The 21,026-nt window shown below is 33.2% G+C and overlaps 5 protein-coding genes and 1 long non-coding RNA gene across 8 annotated transcripts; 3 read left to right on the top strand and 3 right to left on the bottom strand.

Annotated features, from left to right (window-relative positions):
- Positions 1-105: 105 nt before the first annotated feature.
- LOC109581436 (rab3 GTPase-activating protein catalytic subunit-like) lies at positions 106-2,014 on the bottom strand. 3 transcript variants are annotated; one of them, XR_002184636.1, is made up of 6 exons: positions 1,954-2,014; positions 1,651-1,905; positions 681-800; positions 405-548; positions 218-317; positions 106-170 (listed from the first exon to the last, which is right to left on the bottom strand). XR_002184636.1 is itself a non-coding variant. In XM_019995538.1 (6 exons), the coding sequence occupies exons 2-5, from the start codon at positions 1,749-1,751 to the stop codon at positions 234-236; spliced, it is 471 nt and encodes a 156-aa protein (XP_019851097.1). In that variant the 5' UTR covers positions 1,752-1,905; positions 1,954-2,014; the 3' UTR covers positions 106-170; positions 218-233. The 3 variants fall into 3 exon arrangements, 2 of the variants coding, with proteins under 2 accessions (XP_019851097.1, XP_019851098.1); XM_019995538.1 differs by having other exon boundaries at positions 405-570; XM_019995539.1 differs by having other exon boundaries at positions 107-170; positions 218-273; positions 405-570.
- Positions 2,015-4,012: 1,998 nt separating this feature from the next.
- Positions 4,013-12,265, top strand: LOC109581428 (ubiquitin carboxyl-terminal hydrolase 47-like; the record flags this gene model as incomplete). The annotated part of the gene is made up of 23 exons (XM_019995530.1): positions 4,013-4,449; positions 4,600-4,621; positions 4,674-4,712; positions 4,771-4,839; positions 4,915-4,962; positions 6,481-6,525; positions 6,575-6,713; positions 6,762-6,962; positions 7,004-7,086; positions 7,139-7,243; positions 7,329-7,427; positions 7,667-7,772; positions 7,828-7,943; positions 8,639-8,791; positions 8,918-9,167; positions 9,699-9,871; positions 9,944-10,024; positions 10,076-10,194; positions 10,246-10,379; positions 10,643-10,773; positions 11,930-11,977; positions 12,029-12,156; positions 12,232-12,265. Coding segments are annotated over exons 1-23 (2,760 nt in total), but the record flags the coding sequence as incomplete, so codon positions are not given.
- On the top strand, positions 12,262-12,611 carry LOC109581440 (uncharacterized). The gene is made up of 2 exons (XR_002184639.1): positions 12,262-12,303; positions 12,418-12,611. It is a non-coding gene; the product is annotated as an uncharacterized LOC109581440 (long non-coding RNA).
- A 212-nt stretch (positions 12,612-12,823) lies between these two features.
- LOC100637331 (zinc finger CCCH domain-containing protein 15-like) lies at positions 12,824-17,125 on the top strand. Its single transcript, XM_003385979.3, has 9 exons — positions 12,824-12,951; positions 13,002-13,130; positions 13,366-13,597; positions 13,712-13,797; positions 13,843-14,034; positions 14,089-14,166; positions 14,330-14,407; positions 14,468-14,575; positions 16,570-17,125. Exons 1-9 carry the CDS (start codon positions 12,883-12,885, stop codon positions 16,888-16,890), a joined length of 1,293 nt encoding a protein of 430 aa, XP_003386027.1. The 5' UTR covers positions 12,824-12,882; the 3' UTR covers positions 16,891-17,125.
- LOC109581434 (uncharacterized) lies at positions 16,989-17,723 on the bottom strand. Its single transcript, XM_019995535.1, has 3 exons — positions 17,465-17,723; positions 17,267-17,407; positions 16,989-17,222 (listed from the first exon to the last, which is right to left on the bottom strand). Exons 1-3 carry the CDS (start codon positions 17,666-17,668, stop codon positions 16,992-16,994), a joined length of 576 nt encoding a protein of 191 aa, XP_019851094.1. The 5' UTR covers positions 17,669-17,723; the 3' UTR covers positions 16,989-16,991.
- Positions 17,724-17,763: 40 nt separating this feature from the next.
- Positions 17,764-20,604, bottom strand: LOC100637205 (PRELI domain-containing protein 1, mitochondrial-like). Its single transcript, XM_003385978.3, has 6 exons — positions 20,482-20,604; positions 20,344-20,433; positions 20,209-20,284; positions 19,632-19,786; positions 17,941-18,043; positions 17,764-17,890 (listed from the first exon to the last, which is right to left on the bottom strand). The coding sequence occupies exons 1-6, from the start codon at positions 20,559-20,561 to the stop codon at positions 17,807-17,809; spliced, it is 588 nt and encodes a 195-aa protein (XP_003386026.1). The 5' UTR covers positions 20,562-20,604; the 3' UTR covers positions 17,764-17,806.
- Between the last annotated feature and the right edge of the window lie 422 nt (positions 20,605-21,026).

Here is a 21,026-nt window from a genome sequence, read left to right as displayed (position 1 = left end):
TCAGTGACTGTTAATTCAGTTAGTAGAGGCCAAACAGCACAAAGATGAATCTCCTTTGGAGAGAGAGGGAGAGATGTAGAGAAGGATATCAATTATTAATATTTACTGTATAGGATCAGAACTTGCTCCTACTGGCAGGGTAAGGAAAGAATCACTCCCATCACCAGATGCTGGAATTAATAATAAAATTAATGATTATAATGAATGAGGTACTAACAGAGTGGACCCACTGGTCAATCCTCCGCATTCCAGTGTCTTAGACAATATGTTAGTCTGGCAGCAATATTAATATTAGGAGGATTAACATTCACACCATTCTATTAATAAAACCATTACATATTCTACATATTCATTGTAAATTACAAATAATAGTTAATAGAAGAGAGATAGAAATAGAAATGTACCAGTTTTGATCGGAATAAGTTCAGTAGTCCTGAGAGGTGACTAAAGTGAGGTGGAATATGTCTCAAATGTATCATTTCAAAACACGTACGAAGACCATACCCCTCACACTGTCCGCTAAACATGTGACACCAATTCTTCTGTATCTGAATGAATATAGGCAATGTACTGAAGGAAGAAATAGAGGACAAGAGAATGAGAAGAGAAGAGACAAGTATTGAAGAGAAGAGATAAAATGGAGAGAAATTAAAATTATAAGATTAATTATTATAACAGACCATCCAGTGTTAGCTACAGCCAGAGATATTGAACTGAGTAATAGTTTGGACTGAGCTTCACTTGATATTGCATGACTCTTCTCATCAGGAGATATCAATATAAACTGATCAACACCATACCTAATGATTGATTGTATTTTGAATAATAATTATGAACTACATGCAAATATTGTACAATATAGGCCAGGGTTTCCCACAAAGCATGCTAAGTGAGCTAAACAGCATGAGCTTCATGAGCTGATACATACAGTACATAGCATTTGGAGCAACTTTAAAAATTCATTAAAAAATCTAAATTTGATCAGAATCAGCTTGAATCTTCTATACAACATACGAACATGTATATGTATAAAAAAAATTTATAAAAATGAAAAATTCTCTTCTAGTCATTTTCAGCAAAATTTGGCCTTTAACCCTGTACTATAGTATACAAACTTTGGCCTGATATCTGAGCAACTTTAAAAACTCATAAAATCCAATTTTGATTTTAAATGCACATGTACTTGTAAATGGACACAAATAAAGACATATACAATAAATGGTGAATGTACATGTATGTCAAAGATCGCTTTGACTTTTAAAAGAATTTATTAGAATAAACAAGTGGAGAACAACAAAACAATAACTCGAAAACTCTATTTATACTAATCACAAGGTTCCAGAAACTTCTGGACATATACAAATACATGAAAGTTACACAGTCTTCTGGAGGGTTCCAGAAAGTACAATAATACAATACAGAAATAAGTCATTTTCTAGAATGTTCCAGTCAGTAAAATAGTACAATACAATTAGAGTACAATAATTATTACATAGATATAGATCCTTTACAATGTACATTCAAAAAATTTTTATTATTAGAAAATAATATAAGAGTTTCATACCAAATGTCCCCATCCTGAGATTATTAGAAATAATGATTACAAGTACCGGTACATGTACATGTATACGACTATACGATAATTATTACCATCTAGAGATATGATGATGAGCTCTTGGAGGGAAATCACTTGATGAATCCATCATATGTACCATAGCATCAGGCCAATCCTGATCTATAGCAAACCACATCCATTATAAACCACACCCACTACCACCAATCACCTCATTGTTTGGCTATCGCTCGTTTCTTCTCTCCAGACACGTGGAGGCTAACAATGAAATTATGTCCAACATAAGAGAGCTTCTCTGACTTCCTATGCTGTGGCCAATAACCAGAATCTGCCTTTAAGAAGAGATACAGTGACTGAGAGACTGTCAGTTAATGTCTTACTGAATAAGTGGATGCAGTGAGGCCCCACTGTTGCAATATGTCTTCAATGGTGGAGACAAAATTAGAGAATGTTTGATAAATTATATAAAGGAGCTGATACTTACCTTTCCCACGGGGAGGCATTAGTAAAATCTGTTATCTCAAAGAGTTCATCATCAGTTTCATCAGACATTTTGTATTCTAATTGTACGAATTGAAATAGAAATCATTTTCATTTCAACAATTCAGCCACGCCCTTAAATTGTTCCCAAAAAGCATTAAAGCCTCGATTAAAGCAAAGAACTGCAAAGGAGAAGAAACTAAAGACTCAAAAAGTTCAGTGTGAGGTCCTGGCCTCAGGACAGGATCAATTTGTTGCTATGGCTACTAGTCAAACTTGTTTAGGTAATCAGGAGTCTATGTGTTTTTTTGATGATAAAATTTTCACCATTTTATTTTCATGTGTAGGTGTTGATGATCTTGTTGATGTTCTTGACTTATTGAAGAGATGTGGGTTTTCTAAAGCAAACTGGTATGAGCTTGGACTGAGACTGGGACTATTGAAGAGTTCACTGGACGTCATAGAAAAGAATCATCCTCATGATGTATCTCGTTGTATGACAGAGTGCCTCTCCCAATGGTTAGGTAGAGCTGATAATGTTGACAGTAGAGGAGGAGCCAACTTGGACTCACTGTCAGATGCTCTACGATCTATGAATGAAACTGCTGTAGCTGAGAAGTTAAGTGAGTCAACCATAACTGTATGTAATAATTGCATTTTCTATCATAGAACATCATGTTCTTATTAATATTTTTAATAATCGTCATACTGTCCTGTCTCAGTCTCTTTGTGATTCTGTTGGTATTGCTTGGTTACTTTATGGTGAACGTATGTTAACACAAGAAGCAGTTAGTAGAGTGGTGTCAGCTATTCCCTCTATTCCTAATCAACGTGAGGCTCTATTAACTGCTGTCAAAGAAGCTGTTCAAACTGATCCCAACAGTTTACATACATTTGCTAATGTATTGTGTACAATAAGTACTAATGTATTACTGGGACAAACTATACTGGATGATATTAGTGAGTATCACTGGCCACTATAATTTTATTCATAGTTCATAGTTTCCCGTGGGTGGGTTAGTTATAATTATACATGTGATATATGTCCCAATCGCAACTACATGTATACTGTTCGGTATATCCTATACTAATGACAATTGTTAGTTTATTATTGAGTTTAGGTAAGTATTTTCCTACTCCTGAAGTGGGTGTGGTTCCTGAGACTATTAGAGATCATGATGTAGTTCCACAAGGTAATAATTATTAATTAATTTATAGTGCATTCATTAATATCTATAGATAATACGAGTACTGATGATGAAACCAATACAACACAATCCGGTATGTACACTGTACATGTAATAAACATATAAGTGTTGCTTCATTAATAGAGGATATGCATGCTAAGTATATTCAACTTTTAAGTACTGTATATCCAACCCACACAGTAAATTGGCCGCCTTGTTGGATGTCAAGTTTACTAAGAGTTCAATGGAGGAAAACACAGCCTTGCTACCTTCTTGAGACCTTTTTTGGAAGCTTAGAAAGCATGCTGAGGATTTAATGGGGTTTAATAGTCACCTGAAAGATTGCTATTAAGAAATACAGAGCGGTTTCCTAGTACCAAGCATTTTTCTATCGTTTCTCCAATGCTGCCAATGGAAAACTAGCAGTTTCCTGGTACCAAGCCTGTTTCTATCGTTTCTCCATTGCTGCCAATGGAAAACTGACTTCCAATGAATTAATTTTTTTTCTTAAAAGTTATTACGGTATGCAACGAATACATTTATTTTGCAATGAAAATACTTAGCATGCATATCCTCTATTATTTATTTTTAATTCATAGATACGTGTACATCTCCTTCTGATGCAGTAATTGCTAGTAATTCATCTTCACAACCTTTTTCACCTCAAGGTATACACCTCTTATATACTACTGAAGCAATACTACCTTTTACTGTAGCTGAAGTACAAGTTCCTGTTTCAAAAGATTTACGGGAGAAATTTACCTCAATGAGAATGTCTTATGGAAGGATGTTTTACAATGTTGGCAAGGCTATTAAACAGAAGCGCTGTTCACTGAAAGATATAAAGGAACTTCTGTTTTATTGTAACCCAGTTTTAAGTGAAAAAGTGAAGAATTGTCGTGATATTCCTAGTCTCTTGCGTCTAATTCAAAATGAGTGTTCACTGACTAATATTGCACTCCTTCATAGTGTAGTGGATGAGATGAAGATCACTGAAGCAGATGAACACATTAAAGAATATAAAACAGAGCTAAAGGAATTTTGCAAGTCACTCTCTATCAGTCTTTGCTTGAAGGAAAGATTTGCTTCCATTCCTCCTCTACAATGTGAAACAGTTACTTTTGTCCTTGACTGGGAGCCTGAGGAGCTTTTTCTCAAGGATATTGAGGACCTTCTTGCAAAAGCATCTGGTAAACTGCTGAGGATTGAGTATATAAAATCTGGTAATTCAATATGTGTCACTTGCTCCTTTCCTTTCTCTGATGTTGGGTTTACTGTATTGAGGATGATAGAGAATATTCATATACTAATGGGACAAGGATTAAAGAAACTGACTATTGGTAACTTAACGTTATGGAGGAGACAAGATGTCAGACAAAAGGTACACGATAGTTGAATATTGTTTTATGAATATTGTTTTTGTATGCATGTAGGAACTAAAAGATGAGGATCAAGACTTAGTACGTACAGAAGTCAGTTAAAATTTGCTTCATATAAAAGTGCAATTTTTAAGTAATATATTGTTTACAGGTTATTTCTTATATTATACTTGAAGAAGCTGAATATAAACTAAGAGATGCTATCAGTAGCAAAGAGAAGGTATGTCATACTACTACCAAACTCTTTGATGCACATTTAATTTATTGATGCTCTTTGCTTGTATACATATAATAGGAAACAATTGGATTGAAACAAGAACTATCATTGATGAAAGTACTAGAGGTTAGCTACTGTTTATTGCACTCTATCATCATAATTATAAAGTGCAAGTTTTTTTATCTAAAAATTCCTTGAACATTTATACTTGTCATGCAATACTTGATGGTGATTAATTGTCCTCACCAATATACATGTACATGTAGGCAGCATTAGGGTTTTTCTCTACAATTCCATCCTCACATATAGCCTAGCTTGCTATACTATTTATTCATAGACTTTGCTTTGCTACATGTTCATGTATATGTCGCTGTGTCATTAGTTTTTAACGACCTGGGGGCGTAGCCCCCAGGTCGTTCCTATAATTGATTTCACCCATGTGCGATGTTTGTATAATATTTGTATGTCCACACTTACATTTCTTCTATACTATATCCCAGTTCAGTTTGGGACGGAAGTGGAAGCAGCTGCGAAATGTAGTTACGTCACAAAAATGACGTATTTTAACTATATTCATAGAAGCATGGCAGCTATGTTGTTTCACTCTTAAAACAGTCTTGCTGTTGCTGATAAGCAGTACAATAGCTGCTGGAGCCTACTAGTCTTCATAATGGCCATTATTATCAAAAGATCTGGCTCTGTTAGCTTTTAAAAGAAGAATTATCAGTTTGGGCGCTCGACCACATGTTCTTATGTAAACTATGACGTAGATAAATTGTCATAAAACGTCATTTTGGTATGCCATTGGGTTTATAGGGAGAACCCGGTTCTCAGGGTTCCCAAGGGCTGAGAGACCCAAGACCTGAGATCCTGTGATGGCATTGGGCGACTAAGAACCTGTAAAAGTCTCATCCTTATCCCGCATTTCTAGAAAAAGTTATTCCAGTTTTTCTTGGGTCAAACTCAGTTGGGATATAGTATAGAATCTGCCGTTTTGTCTCATTCTGAGCATGCTCATGCAGTGACACTTGGGTACTAAATCGCTAATATAAAATCTGCCAATTGCAAATTGTAGCCAAATTAAAGGGATACTGTCGCTGTGTGCAAATATCTGCACACTTTTCGTAAAATTGATGATGAAATATGATTTTTGGGGACCAAAAATGAAAAATCATATTTCATCGAAGAAAAATGGCAGAACTTATGCAAATTTTTTGAGCATTCATATTGATGTGCAGAAGAACAGAGAAAAAGTCCTGCTAAGTTAAGATGTCAGATAAAGGCAAGAGAAGAGCTCAGAAAGATATGGACTCCAGCAAACACAGCTACACAGTCAAACTCACCTGTCAAAAAGACACTAGCTTTTTATGGACTGCAAACTTGATGAAGAAAAATGCAGTTAAGTGCTTACCTCTTATTTTGGTGGAGATAAACATAAAGCATCATTTGTTGAAGTATCAGAGCTCCAGAAGCAAGAATCAGAGCATAAACTTTTGCTGTATTGTATATAAACTGGCAACCATTTTTTGTTTATAAACTTTCCGTGTACTAAAGCCATGCAGCTCTTCCGTAAACTGCGCCAGTATCCCTTTTAACTCCCATGATATTTTTAGCTGTACTGTGTGTTAATATTTTAATTATTAGGAAGAATCATTGTCTATTCAAAGTGATACTGAATCAATCAAAGAAGTTGAGAAATATCTCACTAGTTTGTATTAATTATAATAATTATTAATAGGAAGAACCACTTTATGAAAAGTTGACTGCATTGAGCTCTCAGTTTAATGAGATAGAAGAAGAAAACAAAGAATTGTCAGACAAATTATCAAAAATGAAGGTTGAGTATTCATGGTCACTTTCTAGCAATACTGATTCAGGTTAGTGCAGTTTATTAATGATACTAATAATTATATAATTGATTAAAGCTGCTAGTAAAGTGAGGAGAGGAATGTCTTTTGAAATTGATGACTGCAAATTTTGTCTTGAAGCAATGACAAGGCCAGACTATCAGCCATTACTAGATAATAAAAGAATAATAGAGAAGTTACAAGAAAGAATAACATTAATGAACATCGAACTAATTACTGCAAAGAAGCACAATGAGAAGATTATTAAAGATATTCAAGGTTTTATTGATGATATGTTTTATCATTCAATTGTTGAATAGATTTGAAAGATGAAGAGACTGATGATGAAGAAATTGAGTTTGATAGCCTGAGTGATGATGAAATGGAGAATCAAATATCTACTGTAAGAGAGAAGAGACAGTGATAGTGAGTATTCTCTCAACTTTATTTTATAGTATTTTTTATATTGTAATCATCCTGTTACTGGTGAATTAACACAGTCAACACTTGAAGTAGATAAAAATGAATTGCTACCCATTGTACTGGATAAAGCTTACAAGGTTTATACTTATAATTATAGTTGATGGAAATGTAGTTCTTTGTTCATCTCTATTTTATTTCTTTTTCTCCTCATTTCTTTATCAGTTAATGGAATTATCTCCTCATATTCCTATTGAGAGATGTCGTTTAGTTAAATATTATTATTTGTATCATGCAATGGAACAGTCCTTTGATCTTGATGAGGTAATTATTACCATATAGCTGTTTTTTTGAGGATAATAATTTCATGAATGACCTGTATCCGGAGTTTCACAAAATTAATTTTTGCGATTTTCCACTCTTCTGACATTTTAATACTGTATTAAATTGATTTTTAAGAAATTTAATTTCATAAATCTTAAAAAATTTGCAAAATTTGTTATCCTAAAAAACCGCTATATGGTATCCATCCTATTGTTATATTGTCTTATTATTAAATGTAGTTTCAACATCAACCTATTGGACAGATTATGGGTGTGGCTGGATATTATGGATTATTCTTAGAAACTCGTAAAGAAAATGAAACCTTTAAGAAATACAATGCTGGAAGTGGGTGTGGTTGGTTACCATGACAATACATCTGTGTTTGCATCATGTGGTATAGGTATTAATCTAGAGATATCAGTGGTTGATCTGTCAACTGGTGAAATAGGACCAGCTAAAGCAATGAGAGGTCAAGAAAGTTGGACTGTTAAAGAATTAAAACAACGTATAAAAGAAGTAAGAGGAAGGAATCATTTGTATTGCATATTACTGTTTACCTGTATCTTTCATTTTTTCCTTTCTCTTTTCTGTGCCTTGCTGGGGGTATTGTATTTAGAAAATAATTTACGTACAAAACTATATCTATAGTAGTATTGTATATACATGTATGTACATTTATGTACCTACACCATATGTGTGCAGGCTATATCATATTATGATTCAAACCTTTATGGAGGAGTTCAATCAATTAAGACAGATTGCATGAGTGGGGCAGTATGATGTAATGTTACTGTACAGAAATTTTTATGAAAATTTAATTGTGTAACTTTATGGATTAGTTAACCATAACTGTACATGTACCGTATACTGGTTTATTTTCATGGTGAAATATTTTCACAAATTTCGTGGTTTTTGCTCCATCGCGAAAGTTTTCCACCATGAAATTCTACATCTCCATGCCAAATGGTGCAGTCTGCAAGCAATTTGCGAAAATTAATTCCGCGAAATCTTAGAAATGTAAGATTCAGGGAAAATTTTCCACCACGAAAATAAACCAGTATACGGTATTTTATGCATGATAAGTTTGACAGCTAGTCATGATAATTATGAAAGTTGAGAATGATATGTTGAGGTACCGAGAGGATTTGTCAGTCAATTCCTCCCTTAAAGATAATCTTTCTCTCCCTCCCTCCTTTCTTTTTCTCCTCTAGTTACTTAATCTCAATTCATCAATTATGAGATTACTAGCACTGGATAAAAATACTGATAGTGGTATTAAGCATTTAGAAAAAGATTCAAATTATTTGAAGCACGTATTCTTTAAAGGAGACGCTTTTAGTTTATTTGGACTGCACAAATACCAAGTATATACATGTACATGTGCCATGTGGTAACAATAAGAGCTTAATTATATTGTTTGTGTCTTTATTTTTGTATTCCTTTTACTGTCTTAGTTCTTGCATATACTGCCTTTTTCTTTTCTGCTTCAGTTGCTATATGTATCATCAGATCTTGAAGATTATCAAAAAGAATTCAAGCATAGTTTGATGTACAGATATGTTGATTTTCATGTCAATTGCATACTACTGAACATTACAATACCTCCATTGCGTCCTGGACTTGATGCCACACCCATTAGTGAATTAACTGGAGCTAGAGAAACTGAGAGATTGAGAAGAGAAGGAGACATAGTAATGAATATTATCTCAGCGAATGAAGAAAAGATAGGAGAAGAGAGAAGTAAGAATAAACTTGTGACGAATTTGTGAAATTTTCTAAAAATAGTTCCAAAATTACCATAAACAAAAAATTTTGATGCATATTGATGTCCTTATGTGATCTAAACCATAATTGTAGCTGATTTATTTCTTGGCCTGAAATTTTTGTTGGAATTAATTTTTTGTAATTTGCATGCTAAAAAATTTAGTGGAATTAAGTTTAGTGGATTTGAGCCAGCATGAAAATAATTTCACATTAAATAAACCACGACATTATTTTATTACCGTATAGGAGTTTTATTTTGTTGGTATAAAATTTTGCGAATTTGTCCAGATTTGCCATTTGTTGGTATAAAATTTTGCGAATTTGTCCAGATTTGCCATATGTTGGTATAAATTTTTGCAAATCTTACCTTCTGCAGCCATTTTTCCTAGTGTGCCACACCTCTTTTGTGGAATTTAATTTCATGAATTTAATGGCAACGCAAAATTCGCGTAATTTATTACCAGTGAAATATAACCCCTATACAGTATATTATTCATTATTATACAGAGATACAAGTAGAAGTTAGTAATACAATAAAACTTTCTCAATTGAAAGTGAAGCTAGTTCCACTGGTTGGTGTACCATCTGCTGATTTTAAAGTATGCAGAATCAATGATAATGAAGAAAATGAAATAAAGAGACTGGACGAGACATTAAAGGATATTGAATCTGGATCAGAGGTAACATGTAGTGTCACTAGCATGTTATCTGATTCACTTTTCTCCATCTCTGTTTCTATACTGCATGTTTAGTTGATAGTAAGATTGGGTAGGGTACTGCAAAAAGGAGAAGGCAAAGTTCAGTTATACTTATTACAAGTTAATGATACAGAGGTTAAAATTTGTAAAAACAAAGCATTATTATTCATTTTAACTTACTTTTAGTTTTGTAAGTTTATGATGGAGTCTATTGCTACTAAGCATACATCAGTAAGAGAATTTAAGAAACAAATTATTGAAGAAGCAAAAGTACAAGGAATTGACTATGTCCTTGAATTAGACAAGTAAGTACATCATGTGACTATCATGTGACTGTCATGTGACTTATTGTGTAGAATGAGATTGCGTAAGAAGAATGGAATGAGCCCTGGTTTAATATACATGAATCTTTTTGATCATGAGCTACATTACTCTTTTTACATGCATTTTCGGAGGCAGAGCATGTACATGTATGTAGAACTATTGCAGGGTCAGTATTTCAGTACATGTACAACTATAGCTGGAAATCTGGATTTTAAAAGTTCATGGATTGATTAAAAATCAATGATAATTAAGCATTGACCTGGCCATGCATGTGCAATTGTGCATGTAATTTTGCAAACCACAAAGTTTAAATTTTTATAAAAATATCCATCTACATAATTATACAATGTTTTCAAATTGTATTGTATTTTACTTGATGTAGATATTTATAGTAAGTTTTAAGTTATTAATTCTATATTAATTTCTTAGAGCCAGAGAAGAAGAATAAAAGACAGACTCAGGTGTATGTTATAAGATGGCATCCGTCACAATGTTCAGTTGATCCAATAGAAGAAATTATACTGGATAATGATTATTCTGCTAGGCATGCTATTATAAAGGTATTAGTTATAATAATGTATAGTATGATTTAATTGGATGAAGCCCTTACTTGTGAGAATTTCTGTATGCATACTGTACATTTGGAGGTGTGATAGGAGGTATGGCCAGAATGCGGACCCCCTCAATGTTTTATATAGTACATGTAACTATATACATGTAGCAGTATCACATGGATGTTAATAACACTGTGTGTGCTAATATAGTTCAGTATCATTGTTTGTCCTACTTTTTAACATGTATTGATTTGTATTTTTTGAATACTGGCAATTGGCATTGCTAATTTTAGAGTTTTTCAAATTGAATGCTTTTTAATATAAACACTATTGAAAAATGAAGAATGTATAACAAACTAATAAGCAAGCAAAGAGTTAATGTTAACATCATAACATACTGTAACAGTAGATCTTGATGTCAATGCACACCCATGATTGCTCAGAACTTTAAGCTTAAGTTAGTTCATGGCTCTTCATTATGTTATGAAACACTCACCACACTCACTATAATGTTCTTCCAGGCTTCAAACTTTTGTCACTCCTTTACATCAATGAAGATTTTTATCTGCACTGCTGGATTGAACAGTAGTTTAGTGTATACCATATAGTGGGTATATTTCGTCTGGAAAAATGTCCGTTCTAAGCAGGATTAGAAATTTTCATTCGTTTTATTTTCGTTCTAACTAGAACTTCTAAGCAGCCATTTTGTACACGTGGCATTGAGGAAACGCCTTTTTTGTTTAGAAGATATTCATTCCACAAGGAATGAGAACGAAAAGAACAAAATCAAACTCTGACGGAATATACTCGCTATATGGTAGTTCCATGTAACCAGACCACATCCTTTGCATGAATGGTGTGGTGTAGCTACACAATACTATTATCTTACTTTTGATCTTACTGTCATTTGATACCTGCACCATTTTATTTCACTATAACTATATCAACTACTGACAATACCCACCGATCCACTAAATTAACCACCATAAACCATCATTTTAAAAATCTTATGCTAAATTTACTAAAATTAGTACACACTATAGGCTTAATTGGGGTACAATATATATATAATATATATATATATATATATATATATATATATATATACATTAATTTAACAATTACTGTACACATTATTAATTTATTATTATTGTTCCTACAGTTATCAAAGTTAAGTGGAGTTGCTGCTAAGTATATCTCTTGTGCAGAGGTTATAATCAGTGAATCATTCACATATTAATACTCTCTCTGATTGTATTAGGGTAAATCATTTCCCATTGAGATATCATGTCTTGATATTGAGAATAAGTTGACATGGTATTCCATCAATTCAGACAAATACTTATATGAACTACATTTGTATGGTGATGGATATGTCATATATTACAAGTACTAATGAACACACACACACATTATGTATACACACACACTTACATACACCTCTTACTGTTTATAATTATTTAGAGACAATAGAGAGACAATGAAAGAGTTAACAGATAAAGAGAGATCAGAAATACAAGAGGCAGAGGAAGCAAGGTCAGTAAGCCTCATGTTTCATCATGTACATGTACAATCAGTTAATGGTTCATAATGAAGTGTATTACCTGCTAAAATCAGCTTTTTAGAAATTAATTACATGTATAATTGTAGGTTGAGGATAATTTGGAAATACCAATCAGAACACGGACCAAGACGAGATTGATTTAAATTTTAGGTGCATGTTTATTTTATTTTGAGTAATAAACTTAAAATTTATGGTTTACATTTTTTTCATGATTATACTGTGCACTTGTGATGAGTGATATTTTATATTATAGTCTTCACATGCATGATGATGTGTACTATTGTAGGCTTATGGGATTTATAAATTAATGAAGACAGACAGAGCCATAGGGCCATTCAAATTCTAGAAGAGGATTGGATTTATAATTTTTAAGTGTCTCATTTTTACTGTTATTATTTTTCCGTCAATAATGTCAAGAGTATAGTAGAGACATAGATATATGGTAGAGAGTACATCCAAATTCAAATACCGTATCTAGATTTATAAAAGCGAAAAAATTATTTCTAGCCAACCCGTTTATTTAAAAACTTGTGATTTTGGTCAACTAGGTCATGCCTCCAAAGAAGAAAAGTGAGCCAAGTAAAAAGACAGTCGAAAAGAAGAAAGAGAAAATAATAGAGGTATCATCTTAGGTGTACTGGATTTTGTGATGTAAATTATTTGTTAATAGGACAAGACATTTGGACTGAAGAACAAGAAAGGGAAAAAACAACAACAATTTATTAAAAATGTACAAAATCAAGTCAAATATGGACAACAAAGTTCACAGAAACTTGAAGCAATGCAATTTGAAGCAAAGGTATATTGGAATAAACAGCCTCACTAGCCAGGTTGTAGTTTGGCCTTCCTCAGTTATATTGAATCAACTGTAAAGATTTATAGATTAATTAAGTTTTTAAAATTTTCAATACTACTGACTTACTGTCCAAAGGAAAGAATATAAGCTAAAATGTTTTAATTAATTAATATTGATAATAGATTATGATAGAAATGAATAAACATAATGTAATACATGTATTATTATTGATTTTTAGAAAAAGAAGCTCTCAGATTTAGAGTCAAAGAAAGAGATGGACTCTCTTTTTAAACCTGTCGCCAAAGCACAAAAACTATCAGCAGACGCTGACCCAAAGTCTGTCCTCTGTGTGTTTTACAAACAAGGAATGTGCACCAAAGGAGACAAGTGTAAATTCTCACATGATCTATCATTAGAAGGGAAATCAGAAAAGAGGAGCATGTATGTAGATGCTAGAGACTTGGAAAATGGTAATTACAATATTTATGACATGAGTGTGTGATGATACAGCTCCATAGAATAAATAGGAAAAATATTAATTGTAATAGACAAAGTTAGAATATTATTTTTATTAATTATTACAGACACTATTGATACTTGGGATGAGGAGAAGTTGAAGGAGGTAGTAGATAAGAAACATGGCGCCAAAGTCATGCCTAAAACTGAAATAGTAAGTATCGAATAGTTTTAAACTAAATAATAATAAATTTTATAGGTTTGCAAGTTTTTCCTTCAAGCTATAGAAGATGGTAAGTATGGCTGGTTTTGGGAGTGTCCTAATGGAGGAGATAAGTGCATTTATCGTCACTGTCTACCCCCTGGGTTTGTTTTCAAAACAAAGAAGAAGGGACCGGAAGATGCTAGTGCTGAGCCTGATATTACCATGGAACAACTAGTGGAAGAGGAGGTTGGTATTTATTAGTTGATAGTTAGCTGTATAATTATCTTCTCTCTCTCTCAGAGACAAAAGCTGCTGAGCTCGGGTAAAACTCTTACTAAGGTGACTCTGGAATCATTCTTAGCCTGGAAGAAAAGAAAGGTACATTTTTATTATAACTGATACTCTGATATTGGAACTAGTTAATTTTTGTGTCATAAAGATATTTGGATTAAAATTGAATTACATGTATGTGTAAAAATGCATAATATTTTCTTTATACATGTATGGTATAATTAATTGATTGTGAATATTCGGATTTTAGTTAAAAGAAAAGAAAGATAAACTAGCAGTTGATACTAGCAAAAAGAAAGAAGCAATGAAGGCAGGAAGGACAGTTGGGGTAAGTAGAAATATTATGATAAGGTTCTGCTGTTACTAATTGATGATTCTCTATTGATAGATCAGTGGTAGAGAGATGTTTGAGTTTAATCCTGAACTGAAGGGAGAAGGAGGAGATGGTGAAGATGATGAAGAGACTGTAGTCATGATACCAAGAGAAGATGATGAAGTAATAATGATAATACTAATTTCAATTTTCCAAATTGGCTCAAACTTTATGGCATAGTTCAAGCTAATTAAATACTTATGATTATATGTACATGTCAGAGCCTTAAATTACATTCAAACAATGTTCAGACATTGTGTCTGAACATTGCTTAATTTGATCTGCCATTTTTGTAAAACAATTGGACAGGCTCTGAAATTTATTGCATTTTAAATGCATATTTATGTCCTAATGCTGTGTAGAAAGTTTGAGCTGATTCTGACTTAAAATTTTTAGATTATAACCATTGTAAGAGATCACCAAAATTCTGAAAAATACCCAAGGCTATAGTATTTCCCAAAAAATGGCTCTAAAATCACCCTAAATTTTTATTATACTTTCTGATACAAATTGATGTCCTTATCCTGTGTAGAAAGTTTGAGCTGATTCCAACTACGATTTTTTAAGTTACGGCCATTTTATGAAAACGCCAAAATTATAGGCTATATCCCATGGTTTTTTTTCCAAAAAAATGGCTCCAAAACCACTTCAAATTTTTATTACATTTTAAAATACACATTGATGCCCTTATGCTGTGTAGAAAATTTAAGCTGATTCCGACTAAGATTTTTAAAGTTACGGCCATTTTAAGAAAACGCCAAAATTATGAAGAATACCCAAGGCTATAGCCCATGGTTTTTCCCAAAAAATGGCTCTGAAATCACCCCAAATTTTTATTACATTTTCTAATGCATATTGATGCCCTTATGCTGTGTAGAAAGTTTGAGCTGATTCCGAATAAGATTTTTAAAGTTACGGCCATTTTAAGAAAATGCCAAAATTATGAAGAATACCCAAGGCTATAGCCCATGGTTTTTCCCAAAAAATGGCTCCGAAATCACCCCAAATTTTTATTACATTTTCTAATACATATTGATGCCCTTATGCTGTGTAAAACATTTGAGCTGATTCCGAATAAGATTTTTGAAGTTACGGCCATTTTAAGAAAATACCAAAATTATGAAGAATGCCCAAGGCTAAATAAATAGCCTTTGGTTTTTTCCAAAAAATGGCTCCAAAATCACCCCAAATTTTTATTACATTTTCTAATGCATATTGATGCCCTTATGCTGTGTAGCAAGTTTGAGCTGATTCCGAATAAGATTTTTAAAGTTACAGCCATTTTAAGAAAACGCCAAAACTATGAAGAATACCCAAGGCTATAGCCCATGGTTTTTTCCAAAAAATGGCTCCGAAATCACCCCAAATTTTTATTACATTTTCTAATACATATTGATGCCCTTATGCTATGTAAAACATTTGAGCTGATTCCGAATAAGATTTTTAAAGTTACAGCCATTTTAAGAAAACGCCAAAACTATGAAGAATACCCAAGGCTATAGCCCATGGTTTTTTCCAAAAAATGGCTCCGAAATCACCCCAAATTTTTATTACATTTTCTAATACATATTGATGCCCTTATGCTATGTAAAACATTTGAGCTGATTCCGAATAAGATTTTTAAAGTTACGGCCATTTTAAGAAAATACCAAAATTATGAAGAATGCCCAAGGCTAAATAAATAGCCTTTGGTTTGTGACCAAATTTTGTAGAAAGTGACTAGGGAAGAATTCTCCATTTTTAGAATATTTGCTGATACAAATACATGTCTTGATGCTGTGTATCAACTTAGAGCTGATTCTGATTAAATTTGAATTTTTTAATGAATTTTTAAACTTGGTAAAATGCCATTCTAGTCATGAAGCATGCTGTTTAGTACTTTTTGGGAACATGATTAATTGGTTATTATGTTAAATTGCTTTCAATATTAATTAATTAAAATTATGTTGCTCAGAAAAAATGGTAGAACAATACAGAACTTGGTTGGAAAATTGAGCAAAATGGTCAGAAAATGTCCAATGTCTGACTGTTATTTGAGTCCTGCATTATTCAGTTGATGCTACAGTACATGTATGTGTATAGTGAGTTAGTGATGTTATTGTATCATCACATTTTAGGATGATGCCGGTGGAGCTACTGCAGTTGATTTAACTAACTTCAACAATGAATGGGCAACCGTAACACACCACCAAGGAGATGATGACGACGACGACGACGATGAAGTTGTTCCTAAAGGAGCAGTGGGAGGAGCAGACCCTGTACAGATCGATGAGATGCTTTTCACTGAGGAAGATGGTGACATACCAGTAGACGAAGAATTATTTGATGTCGATGAAGATGAATTACTAGAGGAACAATTACTAGCGGCTACCATCACTAACAGCTTGCACATACAACAACAAGACAATAGTGAGAGTGACCCTGAGTCTGTGGAGTAACTCCAATCTCTTTGTAATATTTTAATTGTATTGTCGGAATAACTGTTAATAACAATTATTATTTAAGTCATGAGGAAATTAATAATAATTATTGATTTTGATCATGAGCAATAGAATGGGCCACTGTAGTTGTAGCGATTGTTTTCCTGGTCGTATGGATAATAACAATTCCTGTAGTCACTGGCTCTCCATGGCTGGTATAGATAGAGCAGTATTGCAGCAGCCATTATAGCTACAATACTAATAAGAATTGACAAGACATCAAAGAACAGAGCTGACCATCCGTAATATTTGCCTTTGACAAATCTCCCCACTTTGCTTGCACAGTGACTCTATGGAAAGAATTTATAATAAATGTATTGCTATTAATGCTTACTTTATATGACAAGACTAGAGCTATTGTCATGCAGGGTAGTGTGTGAGGTGCAATGATACTCAGCAGAACAAATAGGAAAATCGTTAGTTTTAGGTACGAATTTGGAGTGATCATAAGTGGTTGAGCAACCTTCAGCCTCACCTAAAAAGAACCATATGATGCATAAACACAGATTGGCAATAAGTGTAACGTGATTACTCGCTGTGGAGCCACATCAACATCAATGTACTGGAGTGATTGCATGTTGAAGTGGATCGGTTGATCCTGCAGGAGTTTAGGGCCTTCATCAAGATTTGACTTACTAATAACCTGGGAATATGGTGGTAGTCCAAGTCTAGTTAACTGATAAGACGGGAGGGAGTGCTGTGAAGGCTCTTTACCCTCACAAGACAAAGAGGACATTGTTTATCCACAATCTCCTGTTGGCTTGACAACGGTTAGGCCGACCACGTGTAACCACGTGGTCGCCACACCTCCAAAAAATAAATTTACTATTGTACATTAAATAAAAATTTATTCTCTATAATTTCAACTAAGCCATCAAAGGTTATCTTTAATAGTTTGCACAACTTGATTAGCAGTGTTGAACATCTTGTCAAGTATAAACTGTATTCCAAGCTCTGCCTGAATCAGGTAATCAAAATCAGAAGAGGGTTGATTATTAAGAAACTTACTTTCCGTGCATTTGACTTGTATCTCTCCATACTGAGCTTTTCTACAACACGAGACAACCCGTATACTTTGCATTGAATCCAGGCTTCCTTAAAACAGGAGGTCCTATATTAATAAATAGTCCATCACTAGTGGGTATGGTGTAATAGTAATAGGTGTAATAGACCTAGTAAAGTGGTATAGCATTCTACCAATGGTAACACACATACAATAATGGTCTCTGGTCAAATTTTAAAGAAGCTTAAATGATTTTTAAATTTAATTTTGATTGGAAATAATTTAAACTTTCTACACAATGTAAGAATGTGTATTGAAGTATGTTACATTGTCTACTAGTTTAAACTTAGAGGCAAAGGTTTCTACACTTTCTCATGCAGTTTCATTTGGGGCCTTAAAAATTTTATGCATAAATTTGAGATTATTTTAGGGTACAGAAGAAGAATATTTGTCGAAAACAGCTCAAACTTTCTACACAGTATAAAAACACCAATATGCATTAAAATGTAATAAAAATTTCAGGTGATTTTGGAGTCAATTTTTTAGAAAAAAACCATGGGCTATAGCCTTTGCTTTTTTTCAAAAATTGGCCAATTTAATTAAATGGTCATAACTCAAAAATTATCTGTTCAAATCAGCTCAAACTTTCTACAGAGCATAAGGACATCAATATGTATCAGAAAATGTAATGAAAATTTCGGGTGATTTCAGAGCCAATTTTCAGAAAAAACCATGGGCTATAGCCTTTGCTTTTTTTCAAAAATTGGACGATTTAATTTAATGGCCATAACTAAAAAATTATTTGTCAGAATCAGCTCAAACTTTCTACAGAGCATAAGGACATCGATATGTATTAGAAAATGTAACAAAAATTTCGGGTGATTTTGGAGTCAATTTTCAGAAAAAAACCATGGACTATAGCCCTTGGTTTTTTTGCTTTTTTTTTAAATTGGCCGATTTAATTAAATGGCCATAACTCAAAAATTATCTGTTCAAATCAGCTCAAACTTTCTACAGAGCATAAGGACATAAATATGTATCAGAAAATGTAGTAAAAATTTGGGTTGATTTCAGAGCCCATTTTCCGAAAAAACCATGGGCTATAGCCTTTGCTTTTTTTCAAAAATTGGCCGATTTAATTAAATGGTCATAACTCAAAAATTATCTGTTTGAATCAGCTCAAACTTTCTAGAGAGCATAAGGACATCAATATGTATCAGAAAATGTAATGAAAATTTTGGGAGATTTTGGAGTCAATTTTTAGAGAAAAACCATGGGCTATGGCCGATTTAATTAAATAGCCATAACTCAAAAATTATCTGTCGGAAACAGCTCAAACTTTCTACACAGAATAAGGACACCAATATGTATCAGAAAATATAATTAAAAATTGGGGTGATTTCGGAGCCAATTTTCAGAAAAACCCATAGCATTTTCTTTTTAAAAAACAGCTAATTTAATTAAATGGCCATAACACAAAAAGTGTTTGTCAGAATCAGCTCAAATTTTCTACATAGCATAAGGACATTAAAAATGATGCATTAAGTGTGTGTGGGTATTTACAAACACAATGTATTATAAAATTTCCCTATCATAAAAATTCGTAAAATCCACTTTTGATCAAATTCTATTCAAACTTTCTACATTATACAATAAGACAGCTGAATGTTACAACCCTAATTAAGGTAAATCTTACCATTTAGGATTATCCGGTGATATTCTGTAAGTGCATTTCTCTACCATTGTTATGAATCTTGTCTGTGTAATGTTACGATTGTACGTCACAAATGTTTTAGTCTCTGAATTGACAATAGATTCTTCAATAAAGACAGCTTTCTTGTCACCTAAAGCCTATACATGTAGAGATCAATACTAAGTGCTAGAATTAATATTATTAGACACATACTAATCTACTGAGGATTATAATTAAAATGGAAGGGATAAATATTGTAATATTAAACATACACAACCAAACAGCTGCTACAGACATAGACAAATCCTTCTCATTTAAATCAGTTATATTATATAAAACTATAATTCATTGGTCTGTGTCTAGTTTACACAGCAACAGCCTTTTTATCTTTATCTCCATTAGCAAGTACAGGCAAGTTACTGCATTGCCCTCTTGACTGTATATGTATTCTAATTAATTATGAATAAGTCTTATTCAAATTTTCTATGATCAAAAGCTAATCATGCTTGTTCACACTTCAAGTAACACCTCAAGCGTAAAATGTTAATTAAAGCAAGCATGGCAGCTTCTACCATCATACTTTCTCTGCCCACTTTGGTATAGGGTTTGTCTTAGTTATCAATCGCTTGGTAAACAGTTGGCGTCCCTTGGTCCACCTATAGAAATATAATGACTATGGTAAATACCTAATGCCTATACTGCCTACAGGAGTCACCTTGAGATTGTGTCTTCAGTAAGCACGTGCTTGCTGTATGGATTAGGGTAGCGCTGCCATAGAGCTTGGACGAATTCCTCCCATGGCTGCCTGTGTTTCAATGTAGAACAACTCTGGTCTATAGTTTAGGATGCTTACTTGAAGGTCACAAGATGTGAGTAGTATTTGCCAGGCGCTTTTTCTCTCGCCTTTTCTTTCTCCTGAGCTTTCTCCTTCATGGTGATCCAATTAATGGTCGACACACGTCACGTGGGCGTTGGCTATGGAGTAGCAGCTCAGCCCATAGATGGCTTTGTGCATTTCAATATTTTTAGACTAGCGCTCAGTAAATATAAAATAAGGAATAATGTTTAAATAGTATATATTTTAAAACAGCATTGTAGAATAAAAAATAGGAAAAATATTAGTGTCAAAACAACAATAAACAATCTTTAAAAAAGCCTTTAAAACTATAAAATGTGTATGCAGTGCATGTAAACTATGCAATTAATCTAAAGGAGATTGTCCATTAAAAAGAGTCCATGAGTCCATTATAAAGAGTTCATAGTTCACGACAACCCTGTATAGGATTGTTAGCCATGTCTTGGATCCCTCCAGTCCTGTATGCTAGATAGCAGTCTTGCTCCTTGAGATCAATGGTGCAGACGTCTTTACGCTTAATCTCATTGAGATCCGTTTCAGTT

The sequence above is a fragment of the Amphimedon queenslandica genome, unplaced genomic scaffold (genome assembly GCF_000090795.2).
Source record: "Amphimedon queenslandica unplaced genomic scaffold, v1.1 AMPQUscaffold_13439, whole genome shotgun sequence".
Classification (NCBI taxonomy): Eukaryota; Metazoa; Porifera; class Demospongiae; order Haplosclerida; family Niphatidae; genus Amphimedon; species Amphimedon queenslandica.
Note: the sequence above shows the minus strand (reverse complement) of the source record. Positions and strands in the feature narration are given on the sequence as shown.

What these genes read in the sequence shown, in the direction of transcription:
- LOC109581436 (XM_019995538.1), bottom strand. Translation starts at nt 1,751, where the DNA reads ATGTGGTTTGCTATAGATCAGGATTGGCCTGATGCTATGGTACATATG. An exon ending in GCTGTAGCTAACACTGGATG is followed by an intron (nt 571 to 680) that starts GTCTGTTATAAT and finishes TTCTTCCTTCAG; the next exon opens with TACATTGCCTATATTCATTC. An exon ending in ACTTATTCCGATCAAAACTG is followed by an intron (nt 318 to 404) that starts GTACATTTCTAT and finishes TTTTATTAATAG; the next exon opens with AATGGTGTGAATGTTAATCC.
- LOC100637331 (XM_003385979.3), top strand. Translation starts at nt 12,883, where the DNA reads ATGCCTCCAAAGAAGAAAAGTGAGCCAAGTAAAAAGACAGTCGAAAAG. An exon ending in AACAACTAGTGGAAGAGGAG is followed by an intron (nt 14,035 to 14,088) that starts GTTGGTATTTAT and finishes TCTCTCTCTCAG; the next exon opens with AGACAAAAGCTGCTGAGCTC. An exon ending in TACCAAGAGAAGATGATGAA is followed by an intron (nt 14,576 to 16,569) that starts GTAATAATGATA and finishes ATCACATTTTAG; the next exon opens with GATGATGCCGGTGGAGCTAC.
- LOC109581434 (XM_019995535.1), bottom strand. Translation starts at nt 17,668, where the DNA reads ATGTCCTCTTTGTCTTGTGAGGGTAAAGAGCCTTCACAGCACTCCCTC. An exon ending in TTGATGTGGCTCCACAGCGA is followed by an intron (nt 17,408 to 17,464) that starts GTAATCACGTTA and finishes GGTTCTTTTTAG; the next exon opens with GTGAGGCTGAAGGTTGCTCA. An exon ending in CTCTAGTCTTGTCATATAAA is followed by an intron (nt 17,223 to 17,266) that starts GTAAGCATTAAT and finishes TTCTTTCCATAG; the next exon opens with AGTCACTGTGCAAGCAAAGT.
- LOC100637205 (XM_003385978.3), bottom strand. Translation starts at nt 20,561, where the DNA reads ATGAAGGAGAAAGCTCAGGAGAAAGAAAAGGCGAGAGAAAAAGCGCCT. An exon ending in TACCAAAGTGGGCAGAGAAA is followed by an intron (nt 19,787 to 20,208) that starts GTATGATGGTAG and finishes CTACATGTATAG; the next exon opens with GCTTTAGGTGACAAGAAAGC. An exon ending in ACAAGTCAAATGCACGGAAA is followed by an intron (nt 17,891 to 17,940) that starts GTAAGTTTCTTA and finishes TACCTGATTCAG; the next exon opens with GCAGAGCTTGGAATACAGTT.